We start from the raw sequence: 18,089 nt of genomic DNA on the forward strand, positions 1-18,089 counted from the left end.
TTCCTTCCTCCCTTTTTCTCTCTCTCTCTCACACACAACACACACACACACACACACACACACTCACACAAATACACGCACAAGATAATAAAGAGATGAATGATATCAGAGGGATTTTTCGAGTTACCTGGATATTATTATTATTATTATTATTATTATTAACAATATTAAGTTATTTTCTGTTTTGTTGATTTTGTTGATGTTTATAAACTGATTATTATATATGTATATTGACGATATATTAATCTTGTGTTAATGTTTGTGCTATATTTTTTGGTAAAAAACAAAATTAATGTTGTTAATTCTAAGTTGTTGTTGTATTAGTGTATTTTGTTTTGGTTGTGATGTTGTTATTGCTGTCACGTTCGCTTTGTTTCAAGGTTGTTGTTGTTGTTGCACGTTGTTGTTTTGATCTGATGTTGATGTAGTTGCGGTGGTTTGGTTTGGTGTAAAAAGTTGGTTGTTGTTCATTCTATGATTTGAAATGAGTTTTGATCTTACTTTCGGCCTTTTTTATTCTTTTTTTGCTTCTATTTTAACTATTTGTTTTTCATGTGATTCAGGGTTGCCGCTGTCCCATCAGATTTTTCTTTATTCATTTATTCATTCATTCTTTTATTCACACGTTTATTCATCCATTTGTAAATCATTCCTTTCATCTTTCTATCAATGCATTCAGTCATTTAACTATCCGTCCATTTATACATCCTTATACAACCATTCATCTATCCATTTATTTATTCATTTTCTTCTATCCATTCACCCATCCATCCATCTATTCATTCACCCATTCATTAATAATCAAGAGTCGCGAAGTAAGCAGGGGACTAAAAAATCTATCATCATCATCATCTTCTTCGTCATCATTATCATTGTAAAAACAAAGAGCGTCACGTGATAAGAAGATTAGAGATAGAAAATTAAACTTGCAAAACATCCAACTTACGTCATGACAATGACGTCACGACGACGATGATGATGACGTATCGAGTGAGATGATGATAAGAGTAACAATAATGATGATAACGATAATCGTATTTACTATAGCGATATAAACGATGACATTCTGATGAAAAGATTTGATGAAATGTTGCTTTGCTAGCTAGCTCAAATGGTACAAGTGCCATGTTTGGCTTTGTTGTTGTAAGGCGTATACCTAATTTAAATACTGTCTGATCAGTACTCAAAGACTATCATGATACATGTAGGATAGCCTTTGAGAATGATACATTCTTTGATACATGGTACATACATACAATCCATTCATAAGTATGAAATAATTTGTGAACAGTTCGGCGCTCGTCAGCGCGGTCTAACGAAAGCAAGAAATATAAAATGAGGATGATTAGAGATATAATCTGCAAAATATCACTGATTGAGTAAAAAAGTTGATCTGTCGATTGATAGTATCAACAAAATCACTGATGGTAATAACAATGATAATGATACAGTGGTGATATCACAACTCGACAATCTTTTAATTTGTACGTACGTTTTAAAAAACTATGCTGAGAAATAAGCTAAATAGAAAAAAGACATATTAGTAAAGAGAGACACAAAAAAGGAGAAAGAGACAGAGAGACAGACAGACAGACAATCAGACAGACAAAAGATAATGATGGTGGTGCTGAGAGGATGAAAAACGCAGTTCTATATTATGCAAAGACTATTTTGATTTATTAGATGGATCGGGTCAGCTTTTTGTATATTTGTATAGGTACCTTTCGTATTTTTTTTATCTGTTTGTATCTCTTTGTAATTTTTGTATCTTATTGTAATATTTTAAATTTCTTCGTCTTTCTTAGTATCTTTTTGCATCCTTTTGTACCTTTTCGTATATTTTTTGGCATCCCTTTATATTTTAATGTATCTTTTTGTATCTCTTTGTATTTATTGTATTTTCTTTTTATTCTTTAAATCTCTTTGTGTTTCCTTGTATCTTTTTGTACCAATATGTACATTTTTGTGGTTTAGAAGGTTTGTGTCAATATTGTTCTTTGTCTGTCTGCTCATTCGTTTGTTCGAACTGTCAGATTGCTTGTCGGACCGTCATCATCGTCGTCATTATCATCGTCATCATCGTCATCATCATCATAGTCATCGTCGTCATCATCATCGTCATCATCATCGTCCTCATCATCATCATCATCATCGTCCTCATCATCGTCATCATCTTCGTCATCATCGTCATCATCATCATAGTCATCGTCGTCGTCATCATCGTCGTGTTCAGACAAATGATCGATCTTTGTAAGCATTGTTGAGATGGTTGATGAGTGAGTGATCGAATGAATAGATGAATGAATGAATGAACAAAAAAGGAATGATTGAATAATAAACAAATAAATGAATAAACAAACGAGCGATTGAATGACGAGGCAGATAAAAGAATGACAGAATCGATAGATGAACGAATAAAAAAGCAATAAAAATGATGGATAACATGAACGAATGAATGAACGAACGAGCGAACGAACGAACGAACGAACAATAAAATGAATATTCGCCCTAAGTTGGTTCGGTACTATGAAAAAGTACCACAATACGTTACGATTGTTTGTATTGAAAGTATAATTTATGATTGATTGAATGATCGATCGATCGATTGGTTGACTGATTGATTGATTGACTGATTGATTAGATGAATGAATGAATAAATAAATGAATGAATGATTGCTTGCTTGCTTACTTGCTTGAACAACAATAAACTGAGCAAACATAAAAATGAATGAATAATTGATTGACTGAAAAATGAAAAAAAAAAATTGAATGAAAGAACGAAAAAATAAATAAGTAGATAATAGAAAACACGTGAAGGAAATCATATGCAGTTTCATGTTTGTTCATCGGTTTTGTAGATTCATACTTGATGCATGGATGGAAAGACGAATGGTTGGATGGATGAATGAATAGATGAATGGATGGATGGATAGCTAGATGAGCGGATATATCTTTATGAAGGTGAGATTTGTGAAGACGATAACGTTGCTGTGGTAATGATGATAATGATAATGATAACGATGATGCTCCAACAATTACTTAGATGATGATGGCGGTGATGATGATGGTGATGACGTTTGTCTGAATGACGCAGACAATGGTTGCGTCATCAAAAAAATTATATTGATGGTGATAACGATGATGATAATGATGGTATAATGAGAATGTTTTACGATCCAAAAGTAGTTTTTTGCACTTTAATTTTTTTTGTCATAGTAAAAATCATCATCACCATCACCATCATCATCACCACCACCACCACCACCACCACCACCATCATCATCATCATCAACATCATCATCATCCTCATCATCATCATCCTCATCATCATTATCATCATCATCATCATTATCATCATTCGTATCTCTAGGAATAGGGATGAACCAGCCAATATATCAGCCAAAGGGTTGCCTTGACTCAAATCGGTATTTGTGTGTGCGTGTGTATGCGTGTGTATGCGTGTGTGTATGTGTGTGTGTGTATATGTATGTTTGCGTATATGTATGCTTGTTCGTATGTATGTATGTATGTGTATGCATGTGTGTGTATGAATGTATGTACAAGTGTATGATTGTTATTATTTACTTTTGTGCATATTTGTATGTATGTCCTTATGTCTGTATGTTGATTTGTATTTATGTTTATTTGTCTGCAAGTTTGTATGTATAAACAGACGTTTCGTTTAGTTTTTTTGGATACAATAATACAACCAAGAACACACACACAGCACTACTTATAGGCACACACGCACACATACGTCTGTACATATTCATGAACGGATGTGTATTGTTGCATAATTGCGTTTGTATGGGTGTTTTGTATGTACGGATGAAGAAAAAACTCAAAATATTTTTTACTTGTTTAATTTAAAAATTTTACCGAATGAAATTAATAAAATGTTTTTTTATGTTTTTTCGATTTTCAATCGAGAAATAAAAAAAATGAGAAAAAATAAACTCACCCATCAAATGAATGCACCTGAAGCAAAACAATCGAACCACACGCAATCCCACACTCACACACTCACACACTCACACACAGATACACAGATACATATGCACATATTTCAACGTCAACGAACACATACACACACACACACACACGCACACACACACACACACACACGCACACACACACACACATACACACACACACACACACACACACGTACACAACAACATACAAAGAGAGGTCCCTGGATGTAAAGTAAACATTGATATTCAAGATTCATTCCTGTTAACCACAGCTTCATCAGTTTTGATGATGATGTTGATGACGTAAAGGAAGAAGACACTGATGACAATAATGAGGGTTAACATGATGATGATGACGATGACTATGACAACAACAACAACAACAACGATAATAATAATAATAATGGTGTTTATGATTAACGGGACATATGTGTGGCAGACAATCGTTACATCTCGCTTGGCGACAAAAAGATGGCGATCATGACGTCATACGACAATGGCGATGATGACGATGACGACGATGACAATGATGATGACGACGATTATGTTTTATTGGTAATAAAGAAAATTGAATATGTATATCATAAAAGAACTAATAAATTAAAAATATTCAAATTAAATTAAAAATAAAGAAAAAAAACACACACATATACATGAATACACACACACACACAGACACACACAAACACACACATACATACACACAGACAAACACATGTACATACATAATGTGTATGTGTGTGAGTGTGTCTGTTTGTGAGCATGTGAGTACCACTGTGTGCATATTTGCATGTTGATTGGGTTTTCATTTAAAAATTTTTTTCTCCACATCAATTTCTCTTTTGAAATGAATTTTTTTTAACGTACATGCTCTCTTTCATATATCTGAAACTTTCTGTCTGCGCTTTCTGCTTGGTTGTCAGTGTGGGGATTTTGGTATTGTCTGTCTGCCTGTCTGTGTGTGTGTGTGTATGCGTCTCTGTTTCTCCGCGTGCGTGTGTGTGTGTGTTTGTGCGTGTGTGTGTATTTGTTTTTTATGTTTTAAAAAATGTTTCAAATTTGAGTTAAATTATAATAATACACGTTTAAAAACACACGCACATACATAAATACCATAATGAAAATATACATTCACGTATGCTAGCTTGCTTGTAAATACAAACGCAGATGTTTGTTTGTTTAACTTTTTGTTGCTGAAGTGTTTATTCGTGCCAACTTGTGCCGAGGCTGGCTTGCTGGCTACTGGCTGGCTGGCACACGAGCGTTGATAAATATCCAATATAATTGATAACATGATGAGTGTCCTGGGCTCTATTTCCTCCTTTCCTTGCTTGTTTGCTTACTCCTCCCTCTCTCTCTCGCTCTCTCCTCGCTCTTTCTCTCTCTATCTTCTCTCTCCCTCCTCTCTGTTTGTCATTTTATTTGTGATGGATTTTTTTTCTATTTTTTATACTTAAAATAACTTGTGACAGACACGATGTAGCTGTTTTTGATGTGACGTTACGTATAAGATGACCTTAATGTATTATATATATACATGTGTATATATAGTACATTATACATTATAGTATACATATAGTACATTATACATTTAAAATAGGCATAGATAACTTATATAATACCCTACTTTGTTTATATATTTGTGTCCTTCAACTCACCCCTGTGCTGGTAATTGTAAGTATTGAATTAAACACAAAGCCGATTGTTTTTTTTTTTAAAGAACCATTAAAAATAAATTGTTGTTCATGCTGAAGAGCTAATCTTCAATATTTCTGCAATTAATTTTTACATTTTAAACAGCTATGATCTTTGCTTGGTTTAACATTATTAACGTTAAAATCAAAATGTAGCTTGCACATTTCGTAAATGTTTGAAAATTATATTTTAAAATGAATGAAAACCTTGCAAAGCATATAGAAAATTGTTTTAATAACAGAGTGAAAATAGAACTAAGAAGAAATAAAACAGATGGAAAGAAATTAGAGGAATAATAACATAAATAGCACGGCTTAACGAATTGTTCGACGATCATAGATGATATGTCAAACCAATGGCACACACAACTACATGAATGGCATCACATAAAGAGAAAGGAAATAAATTTTGTGACAACTTAAACATAAGATAAGATTGAAAATTAAAAAAATTGTCAGAAAACCAAAATTATTTTGTTTTATCTATTTTTAAAAATAATTTTTTTTATTTTTTTGGAAATTTATTTTATTTAAGAAACGTATGACAGGTTTTATTACAGACCTGTCATGTCAGTCTCACAAAACCGACACTGTATTATTGTTTTTACAAATATTTTTCCATATAAAAACCATTGGAACATTTGAGATATCATCTTCTATTTGGAGCGCAAGATATTCGAATCAAAATTTGCATTTTTAGTAGTCAATTGTTTTGTTTATGCATTCATATGTTGGTGAATGTGGCTATTTTAAAGTGTTCTATTTTAGCATGTTTGTGTGGTATGTCTTAACATGTTTGCGTTTTTATATCCAAGTATATGCATGTATGTATGTGAGCATGTATGTATGTGTGTATGTATGTACGTGTGTGCGTGTGTACGTGCGTGTGCACGTGTGTGCGTGTGTGCGTGTGTGTGTGTGAGGCCATGCTGATGGCGTAAGCATCGTAACACCAGGTAAGAAGAAGCGTGTCAAATGACAGGCACGATAAACAACAGGTGTGTGTGTGCATGAAGGTGTTGTTTATGATGATTGTGATGGTGGTGGTGATGATGATGCTGGTGATGTTTATGATGATGTTGAAGATGAAGAAGAAGAAGAAGATGATGACGACGACGAAGACGATGACGATGATGATGACGGCGAAGATGATGAGGAATTGAAAAGGTGTAATCCAGGTAGATAGATAGATAGTTAGGTGTGTGATAGATGATCCGGGATTTGTTTGTTGACGACAAATAGAAAATATGAAACATAATCTTTATATCACGTACTTGAGCAGCTGTTGCCTCGTCATCGTCATCGTTATCATCAACATCAGCTGCAGCAGCTGCAGCATCAGCAGCATCAACGGCAGCAGCAGTAGCAGCAGCAGCAGCAACGATAACATCTCAGTCATCTTCCTCAACAAACGTATTTGTGATAAATTCAGTATCTACATCGGCGCCCATTCATCACGACACACATCATTAACATCATAATTTATGATGTAAGTCGGAGGAGGTTTATTAAAAAAATAATATTGATTGCGCGCTGACCTACTTCAAATGCAAGCGCGGCCGATTTACAAAACTATCGCATACATCAAGTGTACAATGAGAAAACATTTGTGTGTGTGTGTGTACGTGTGTGTGTGTGTGTATGTGTGTACGTGTGTGTGTACGTGCAGATGTTTTTGAGTCGTATGAGATATAAAATTTGCATGATAAAGTATTGCTGCACAACTTTGCGCTATATAATTAATTTAATGACGTCATTCAGCCGTTTGTTTATGTATTTTATTACTGTTCTTTTTGTAATAATTTTATTTTTATTTTTCGATGTTTCATTGAAATAATAGCGTTACGATATTTTTTATTTACTTTTGAGGGAAAAAACATTTGGAAGTATAATTCAATACGATTTGTAGTTATCACCATCGTCGTCGTCATCGTCATCATCATCATCACCACCATCATCGTCATCATCATCATCACCACCATCATCGTCATCCTCATCATCACCACCATCATCGTCATCATTATACCCATCGTCCTCACTATCGTCATCACCATCACCATTATCATCATCGTCGTCGTCATAACCACCATCGTCATCACCATCATCATTGTCATCATCACCACCATCACCATCGTCATCGTCATCTCCACCATCGTCACCACCACCACCGCCACCAGCAGCAGCACTCCAGTTAGTAACAACCAGAGCGGCAGGGTCGGCGAAAACAGATCGCTCCCGACTGATTTGAAAACAAAAACAATTTACTGCATAGTTTGTTTTAATCGCACATGCGTTTGTTTGTTTGCTTGTTTGTTTGTTTGCCTGTTGGTTTGTTTGTATATCTGTTTGTAATGTGTGTTGTTTGGATATTTGAAGGTTGTTGTTTGTTGGTTTTAGCCACACGAGCCTTTGTTGTTTGTATGTATGTCTTTGTTTGCATATTGTTTGTTTGTTGTTGTTTGTTTGTATGTATTTGTATGTTGATGTTGTTTCGCGTACCTTCTAAATACGTTAATTGGGATTGTATTTGAATCTGTGTTGCAAGTGTTGCATGTTGTGAAGGCCCTTGACGTTAATATAGTCGCGTGTTGTTGAAACGTGTCATTTGACGAATCTATTGTCTTCTTGAATATTCATTCACGTTTAGTTGTTGTTGTTTATAATTTCTTTGATGTTAGTTTCACAGGTTGTAGTTGAATTGTTTAGATATAAATAATTGTTGTTGGTGTTGTTGCTGTTGAAACAATTATAACAATATAATTCGTTATTATTGGTATACGCTGTCACGCCATGCAGTGTTCCGCTGTCGTGTTATTGTATAATGTTGTTGATATTTTGTCAGTTGGCTGTATGTGGTTGTATATGGTTGTATATGGTTGTATGTAGTTGTATGTAGTTGTATGTGGTTGTATGTGGTTGTATGTGGTTGTATGTGGTTGTATGTGGTTGTATGTGGTTGTATGTTTGTGTGCTGCTTAGCGATATTGAGTGCTATTATGTGATAACAATGAAATTAAATTTTTCTGCTGTGCCGATTTTATGATTGAATTTTATTTATTTTTATTGATTGTCCGCTTCAAATGTAAAACTTTATCTGAGATAATTTTTCTCCCATGACACACAGACCTAGGTAAATAACAAACAAAACAAACAAACACAAGAAATACAAATAAATATACAAAAAAAAACCGAAAAAAATAAGAAGCAAATAAAATAAGGAAGGAAATGACTGTTTTATTCATCTAGTTATTTGGCCGGCGATCCATCTTGGAACAGACCTGCGGACCACAGCCTATTTACACTCTGCAACTTTCAATTACCGCGGGCGGTTCTACAATGATTGCATTTCTGTGAGTAGCGCCGATAATGTCCTTGATTAATCGTTGCAGCTCTTGTTGCCGCTGCAGTTTTTATCATTGTCATCGTTGTCGCCATCGTCAGGCAACCATTGTTATCGTCGTCATTATATTACATCCTTTCATTCAGCATCATAATACAGTTAGTTGATTGTTGATACTTTCTTTGAAGATGTTTTATTACCAATGTTATCATTCTTTGCATCATTGTTTTTGTCATTTATATCTATATCTACATCACCAAAGATATCATATTGGTTAATTTTTTTCTGCGTTTCATCGTCCACACCACCATCATCTTATTTAATTAACAAAGTCGCCAAACAAATGAACGATGTATTTAAACTAACGAGAATTAAAACTGTAGCACATTAAAACCTAATACAAACAGAATTAACGACATAGATTTTACGAGTAAAACATAGAAATAATAAAAAAACAAGTGGACAAAACGAACAAACAAACAACAAAAGCAACACAACAAACAACACAAACAAAACAACACAAAATCAAACAAACAAAATAAACAAACACAAAAAACAAACAAGTGTTGTTTGCGGATGTGGAGAGCTTAGTATCAACATCATGGACAGGCAGCCAGCCAGTCAGCCAACGACACTCAATGATGATCTTTTCAAATTTTTTCCAAAAAATATCAGCACCTTTCGAAAGAGGGAGAATGTGGACAGAAAACTTGAAAAAATGCAACTCTATAAAAACAAAATATACACCAACTTAAAGTGAACCCAACAATTTTCTAAAGCAATTTTTTTAGAATTCAACAAACAATGCAAAGTAGTAGAGTTAAATGCAAAATGATGTGCTCAGCTTAAATAGTTAAACAACACAACAACCAACTAGAACAACAACAATAGAGTTTTTACATATATACTTTTGTTGAATTGTGAAAAACCAGGCTTAGTCGAAAAAAATTTTACGACAAAAAAAAACAAAAGTGAATAAATTAACGAGAACAAAACGTTTCATTCCTTTCAAATTGGTCGCTTAGATAGTTTTGTTTTTTAAACTTTTATTTTCAGAAATTTTATTTTCTCAAATAATGGAAACAACACGACAAAGCAGACTCAGCAAAATGAAATAGAATGAAAGTTGCACACCTGCACATAAACTTTTTACACACACACACGCACAAATACACACACCACCTGTACCACAAACCAAACACACACAACACACAGACACACAAGTTCAAATAAATTAAAATAAAAATATCTCCAAATTGAAAATTGAAAGGAGAGACAGTAGCATGGCTATAAATTTCCATAATGACAACACTCGACTATGTGTAAGTGTAAATATACTTTTACACATAGCTAATTTTTAAACACACGCATGCATGCATGCACATGGTCCCCACTGCCAAACGAAACGAAACACGTCTCCAGATATGCAATACACATATGTTTATACAATATACATACATGTATATATATATAAATAATAATAATATATATGTGTGTGTATGTGTGTATATACAATACATTATGTATAGCCGAGTACATATAATCATTGACTATTAAATAGTAAACTATCAGTGGTTTATCACTTAGCAGTCCTTATCCATATTTTGTAAAGGCCCGGGTATACATAGTGATAAACATTGGCTTTCAAATGCTAGCATAAATTTTAAAACTTTTACAAAGAAGAGTAGAATAAGATCCTTAATCTTTTTACATACAATGTAGGTTTCTGCATTCATTCATCCATCCATCCATTCATTCATCCATCCATCTATTTATCTATCTATCCATCCATCTATCCATTTATCTTTAATCCATACTTAGATAGATCTATGATGCATGATGCATCCATCCAACAACTCATCCATCCATCCATTCATCTATCCATCCATCCAACAACTCATCCATCCATCCATCAACTATCCCGTCATGTCATCCATCATATCATCTATCTCGATAAAAAATTTTTTGAAAAATTTGTCATCTTCACAGTCGTAAAATTTTAATTATTTTCGATTTTTTTTCAATTTTTTAAAATTTTTCAACAGGGCAAATTTTAGAAGAAGAAACATTCCCTAGCACCATTTTAACTTGTTTAAACATACCAATTCCAACGCATTTGATGTCTGGGTACATTTTTTTCAAAAAGGATAACATCATCACTAACATATCCTAGTATTATCCCATAGTAGTGTTCTTGAAATTTGCATAATTAATGTCAGAATACAAATTATCATTGTGATTATTTTTACTAGCGTCGTCGTCATCTTCATCATCATCTTGCCTAATAACAAAACCTTTGAAAAAAGCATACAAGAAACATTTTATACATTGATGTGGCTTGCATTCGTCTGGAAGACAAAAGAAATAGAAACGGTTGGAAAACAATGGCAGGTGGGTAGGTAGGTAGGTAGGTGGGTAGGTAGGTGGGTAGGTAGTTTGATAGGTAGGTTGGTTGATTGTTTGGTTTATTGGTTTAGCTCGCATCATTATAAAGACGACTATTTTATATAAGTTTGTTGAAACAGCAATACGCTAACATAATACAGACCATAATAATAAAAAATTCTTTTGCGAAAAATCAGTAAAAATAATGAAAAATTACATTTAAAAAAGAAACAATGCAGACCAAAGAAAAACTAACCCGAATAGATCAAAATATATAAACTAACGTGAAAACAAAGAATCTAAGATCGAATACAACAAACAAGAACCAGAAAAACATAAAAAAAACAACGACAACAACAATAACAATAAAATACCAGCAACAACAACTTAACAGCAGTAGGCGAACAATACAAATGAATAAATAAGCACATAATAGGCAAACAGATCTTAGTTTAATTCATATTTCAAATAATTTCGGGATAATTTTCTTTGTAGATATTTTTTCAATGTTCTTAATAACTTTTTTCTTTCTATTTTTTGTCCTCATTCAAAACTATTTCTCCACCATTTTTTGTAGGTTGAATAATGATCAATCGATATTTATGTTTGTCGCATTTCTTTTTCAGTACCGGTCTTGTTTTATGTTACTGTCATTGTTGTTGATGTTGTAGTTGTTGTTTATGATGTTTTTGTTGTTACTGTTACTGTTGTCGTTGATGTTTTTGTTGTTAATGTTTTTGTTGTTGCTGATGTTACCGAATGTGAACACTTAATGTCGTTGTTGTCGTTGCTAGCAATAATATCGCTATCATCGCTGTTGCAGTTTTGGTGTTGCTTTTACATTTAAATCGTCAACTTTAATTTCGATGTTATTATATTTAAAAGTGTTGTTGGTGTTGTTGATGTTGTTGATGTTGTTGTTAGTGTTGGTGTTTTCGTAGTTTTTATTGTTATTGCTGTTATTATTTTAAAATAATAAGAGAAGAATCTTTTGTTGATATTATATTCGTTATTATAAAAACATAGGACTACCCCAAGGTATGAAATGCAGTTGATGTTGTTGTTGTTGCTGATGTAATTAATGTTTTAGTTAATAGTGTTAATGTAATTGTTGTTAGTGGTTTAGTTGCCTGCAGCTTTAGTGTTTTGGTTTATAAAAATGTTAAGGGTTGTTGTTGTGATTTGTAACGCTGTTGGTCTTGTGGCAATTTTCAACGTTGTAATTGTTGTCGTTGTTGTTGATTTGATGTAGAAAAAGTGATGTCTTTAATGTTAATTGTTATATATATACATGATGTTATACCGGTTGATGTTGAGGTTATTGTTGGAGCTGCATGTATTAGGTAGGCCAAAACAAATGCATCGGCGATTTATGCTAGTATCATCGATGTTTTATCGTTCTTTCCATTATTCCACAACAATATCGTCATCGTCTTTGTCGTCGTCGTCATCCTGTCGCCAGCATCGCGTCGCCAACATCGTTGCCGTCGCTGCGGTCGTGTCGCCATTGTCGTTACGCCAATAATCATGAAAATACAAACAACATCAACACCAGTAATAATAATGTTAATGCAACAACAACTACTACTACTCACACTAATAGTACTAATAACAATAACTACAACAATAATAATAGCAACAAACAACAACTATAATAAAATAATAATAGTAACAATAATAAAAGCAACAATAACCATAGCAATAACAACAAAAGGCATTTAATGTTTATGGCTTAGTACTAAATGACCAGTCCAGCACGTATGTATGTATGTATGTATGTATGTATGTATGTATGTATGTATGTATGTATGTATGTATGTATGTATGTATGTATGTATGTATGTATGTATGTATGTATGTATGTATGTATGTATGTATGTATGTATGTATGTATGTATGTATGTATGTATGTATGTATGTATGTATGTATGTATGTATGTATGTATGTATGTATGTATGTATGTATGTATGTATGTATGTATGTATGTATGTATGTATGTATGTATGTATGTATGTATGTATGTTTATGTATGTATGTATGTTTATATATTGAATAAGTGTATGTATATCTGGTAATTTTATATGTGGGTGCATATGATTGTTTTTATTTTTGTGTGTGTGTGAATTTTTTTTATAAATATTTATTATTATATCAGACATAAACTACCAATTTTTTGTAGTTTAATATGCTAATAAAATAACACGTTTTTGTTTATATGAGTTTATTTGTAAGTGTATATGTAATGTGTGTGTGTGTGGTGTGTGCGCGCGTGTATGTGTATGTGGTGTGTGTGTATGTGTGTGCATGTATGTGTGTGTGGTTGTGTGTGGTTGTGTGTGTATGTGTGTTAGAAAAATGGGAAACACTCAATGATTATTTTATATATATTTTAATTTAACCACCAATTTATCTCTCCATTCATCCTTATTAATATTTTCCTTCTTATTACAGATACAAAAATTGTTATCATCGTCACAGCATTACTCTCGTCTTTATCATCATAATCATCATCGTAGTCGTCGTCGTCATCATCATCGTCATCTAGCCACACAAGATGAAAGACGAATGCAGCCATAATTCAATGGAAACCAATCATCATCAATTTTATTGTCACCTTTGTTGTCATAATCATCACCTTCATCATCACCATCATCATCGTCTCTGTCATCATTATCATTGTCATCACCACAATCCTCATCATCGTTATCGTAATAACAATCTTTATCATTGTCTTTAACGTCATCATCTTCATCACCATCATCCCTATTACTGTAATATCAGACATCATCATCATCATCATCATCATCATCACCATCATCATCATTATCATTACCATCATCAACATCATCATCGTCGTCGTCATCATCCTTATTTGCAGCAGAGCCATCCACATCAACATGACATCATCACAATAACAACAAACCAGCTTAGAGGAAAAATGCAAGGTCAGATATTTTAATCTCAGCATCAACCGTAAAACTACAAAGACAGAAGCATTATTAACGACGTGATCGTTGACTAATCACCAACATCAGCAACCGAAACATCAACCAAAACCTCAAAAAACATCAACATCAAAGCCAACGACAGCTATCAAAATCATCAAACAAAAAAAAAACACGAACTAGACCGATTTAAAAAAAAAAGAGAGCATGCATCATCACATCACAATGACGTCATCACATCACAATGACGTCATCGGATCAAAATAACCTCATCGCATCACAATGACGTCATCGCATTACAATGACGCCATCACAGCTTGTGACGTCACCGAGGGTGCCGTAAAGCCAGTCTTCTGACGCTACTTCTGGTCCAAAAATGGTTTCGCTCTGATAGATGCAAGCTCGTATTATTTTCAAGCGAACCCTTCTGTACGTATAGTACGCATATGGGCATTTACTTATACGCATGCATAAACACACTTGCATACATATTTCTGCACACACACACCACACACACACGCACACACAACATCAGCATGTACATAAACCTACAGAAACATACATATATTTTTCCGCGTTTTCAAAAGTTATAATACATAATTATACATGGCAGCAGCATAATACATTAGCAGCGCCCGTTTTCATACTCGCCCGCTCATGCTTCCGTGTAGTTTTATTTTCGTTTAAACTGCCAATCTTAATTATTTACATTTTTGCCGATGGTCGTTATTAATCAACACATCAAACACGAGACTTAAGCTTGCATAGTACGAACGCCTTAATCTGGTTACACATACAAACGAATACTTTCACACACGCGCACACACACGCACGCACACACACGCACACGACATACACACATAAAACTCACACAACCATTCTTTTCGCACATGTGTTTGTTCTCAATACCGTTAACAGAAAGACTAAAATGTTTTTTAAACGTAGCGACAATACAAACTCAGCTAATTCCAGCTTCCAACTACGCAAAATAAATAATCAGAAGCTGAAAAAAAACAAAAATTTTTATAAAAAAAAATGAAAAAATTGCTAAGAACTAACAAACAGTTTTGTATGAAAGGCATCGGTCTCTTCAAAAAAATCATCCTAATGACCAACACCATCATCATCGTCGTCGTTATCACCGTCATCATCATCGTCATTGTCATCGTCATCATCATGTTCTGTATACCGAACATGCAAGAGAAAAATTTTTAAAAAGAATTTTTTTCAAAACGCTACCCCATAAACAACAACCGCATGAAGGCTTTGCTAACTTTAAAAATTTTTTAGCGTTTTACTTTAATAATTTAAAAACAAAAAATGAAAAAAAACAAAAAATACAAAAGCAAAAAAAAACAAAGAATAGAAAAAAACAAAAAATGAACAAAAGAGAAGTTTATACTGCTTATTAATTTATTTTTATCTGCGGAGCGTTATTTTTTGAAAAATTATTATTTTAGTGCAATTTCTCAAAAATAAATTTTTAAAAAGTTCAATTAAATCATTTTGAATGAAAATCAGTCATATGAAGTTTACTTTTAGTTGATTTAATATTTTGTTATGCTAAATTATTTAGTTTTTTTCTCCATCACCAAAGATATTTTTACCAATTTTAAACGTATTTACAAAATGAATAAAATATTTTATACAAATATTTAAAAACAAAGTAAAAATGACCAAAATTTTCATTTAAAAAATGTTTAAATGAGAGTAGATAGATAGATAGAAAATGAGATGGACAGATCCAAACGTTGGAGAGAGGAAGAAGAAAATAATGAAGAAACAATTTTTAGAATTCGGATGTTTTAAAATCTCAGAAACTGAAAAAATATCGCATGACTTATCTTAATAGTGTCTAACATCGTCTATATTTTGTTGTTGTGGCTGTGTTGAAGTTGTGGCTGTTAAAATTGTGGTTGTTAAAGTTGTGGCTATTGAAGCTGTGACTGTTGAAGTTGTGGTTGTTGCGGTTGACGTAACGTTTGTTGATGTTTTTATTATTATTTTTTAGTGTTGTTGTCTATGTTAATTCTGTAGATTTTGTTGTTAACGTTGTAAAAATTATATGTGGTTGTTGTTTTTCAGTGAATTTTTGATTTCATAGTTTTTAAGAAATTTTTACAATAAAATTTTTAAAAATTTCAAAATCAAAAGGAGGTTTAAAGTTTTTAATGTATTCTGTCTGAATACATGTCACAGCAGTGAGTTGGTTGTGCACTGGCGTTAATGTAAGGTTTCACGTAAGGGTTAGTAATGCCGCAGTGAAAATAACGAAATAAAAAATTCAAGAAATAAATTCTACATGAAAATGTAAGCAACGAATAAATGAATAATTGAAAAAAAAACGCAAAATGTACATACATTGCAGATTAAAAACAGATATTGTCAATCAAATATAAAATTGCACGCGCACACACGCACACACATATACACACACATACACGCACAAACATGCAGCCTGGTAGTATTCATTTCATTAGTGATCCGTTATTTGTACGTGCGTTGGCTTTCATTTTTCTCTGCATACATACAAGATAGAAAAGGGAAAAAAATCATAGACAGCGAGATTAGTTCGATATTTCACGTCATTTGACACGAGGTTCATTAATTAGGTACCAGGCAAATGACTCTCAATGGTACCAATGTTTCTTTTTTCATGCTTTTGATGTTGGCTGTTTTTTTTAATATTAATTTAACTCTCTCTATCTCTCTCTTTTTCATCAAAGTTTTCTGTTTTTTATATTATGTTCATCTTCCTCTGCTGCTGAAAATAACTTTGCGTTTGTTGAGCAGACAAAAAATGCAACAACAACCATAACATCTGCGCTAAAAATGAACAGCAGCTTTAACAACATCACTAAGAAGAAGAACAACAAAAAACGTAACAAAGTAACAACAACTAAAAACAACATTAACAAATAAATGAACATTCTAAACATCAAACAAAACATGAACTGAACTATGGTGGTGACGGTGACTGACGATGACGATGATGCTGACATTGACAATGATGATGACGATGACGAAGATGACGACGAAAAACCTAAAAAAAGACAGGCACCATAAAACCTGGTTGGACAATGCACGGACTGCAGTCATCAGCGCAAACAATGGCCCGTGGAAAGTTCTCATAAAAATGTACAAATTCATTTTTGTTAATACTAAAGAAAATAAATTTAATATTCAGAATTAAAACAAATGAAACACTCAGAAAAAAATATTCAGCATGAAAAAATGAAATATTCAGACTGGATGACAAAGGGTTATTTTTTGGAAAAAGAAGATTATACACAATGAACTGCCACTGCACTTATGGAGAGCCATGCAAAATGTTTTTCGCAAGCACAAAAAATTAACTTACCATAACATACAAAAACGTACAACAAAACATACAAATTAATTCAATGATAAACATACACACAAATATGCATACACGCATACACAAACATATATACAGACCACCAAACATATATACAAACTAACCAACACATATACAAACTAACAAACATATATATACAAGCAAGTATACAAAATACAAAACCCAGAAATGACATTGATATATAGTGCTTATTAAATCAAACATAATCAGATGAAATATAACCGAACAGATTATGTATTCACACACACACGCGCGCACACACACACACACACACACACACGCTCACACACACACACACAGAGAGACACAAACACATACACTAAAACACGCATATGCTCTCAGAACCCAAACACGTACACATGTACCTAGAG

General features: G+C 33.1%; 1 protein-coding gene across 1 annotated transcript; it reads left to right on the forward strand.

The window, feature by feature from the left end:
- Nucleotides 1-6,643: 6,643 nt before the first annotated feature.
- Nucleotides 6,644-9,768, forward strand: HELRODRAFT_176754 (hypothetical protein; the record flags this gene model as incomplete). Its single annotated transcript, XM_009024099.1, has 5 exons — nucleotides 6,644-6,666; nucleotides 7,846-7,939; nucleotides 8,915-8,996; nucleotides 9,058-9,166; nucleotides 9,573-9,768. The coding sequence occupies 5 exons, from the start codon at nucleotides 6,644-6,646 to the stop codon at nucleotides 9,766-9,768; spliced, it is 504 nt and encodes a 167-aa protein (XP_009022347.1).
- Between the last annotated feature and the right edge of the window lie 8,321 nt (nucleotides 9,769-18,089).

Source organism: Helobdella robusta (genome assembly GCF_000326865.2).
Source record: "Helobdella robusta unplaced genomic scaffold HELROscaffold_39, whole genome shotgun sequence".
In the NCBI taxonomy this organism is placed as follows: Eukaryota; Metazoa; Annelida; class Clitellata; order Rhynchobdellida; family Glossiphoniidae; genus Helobdella; species Helobdella robusta.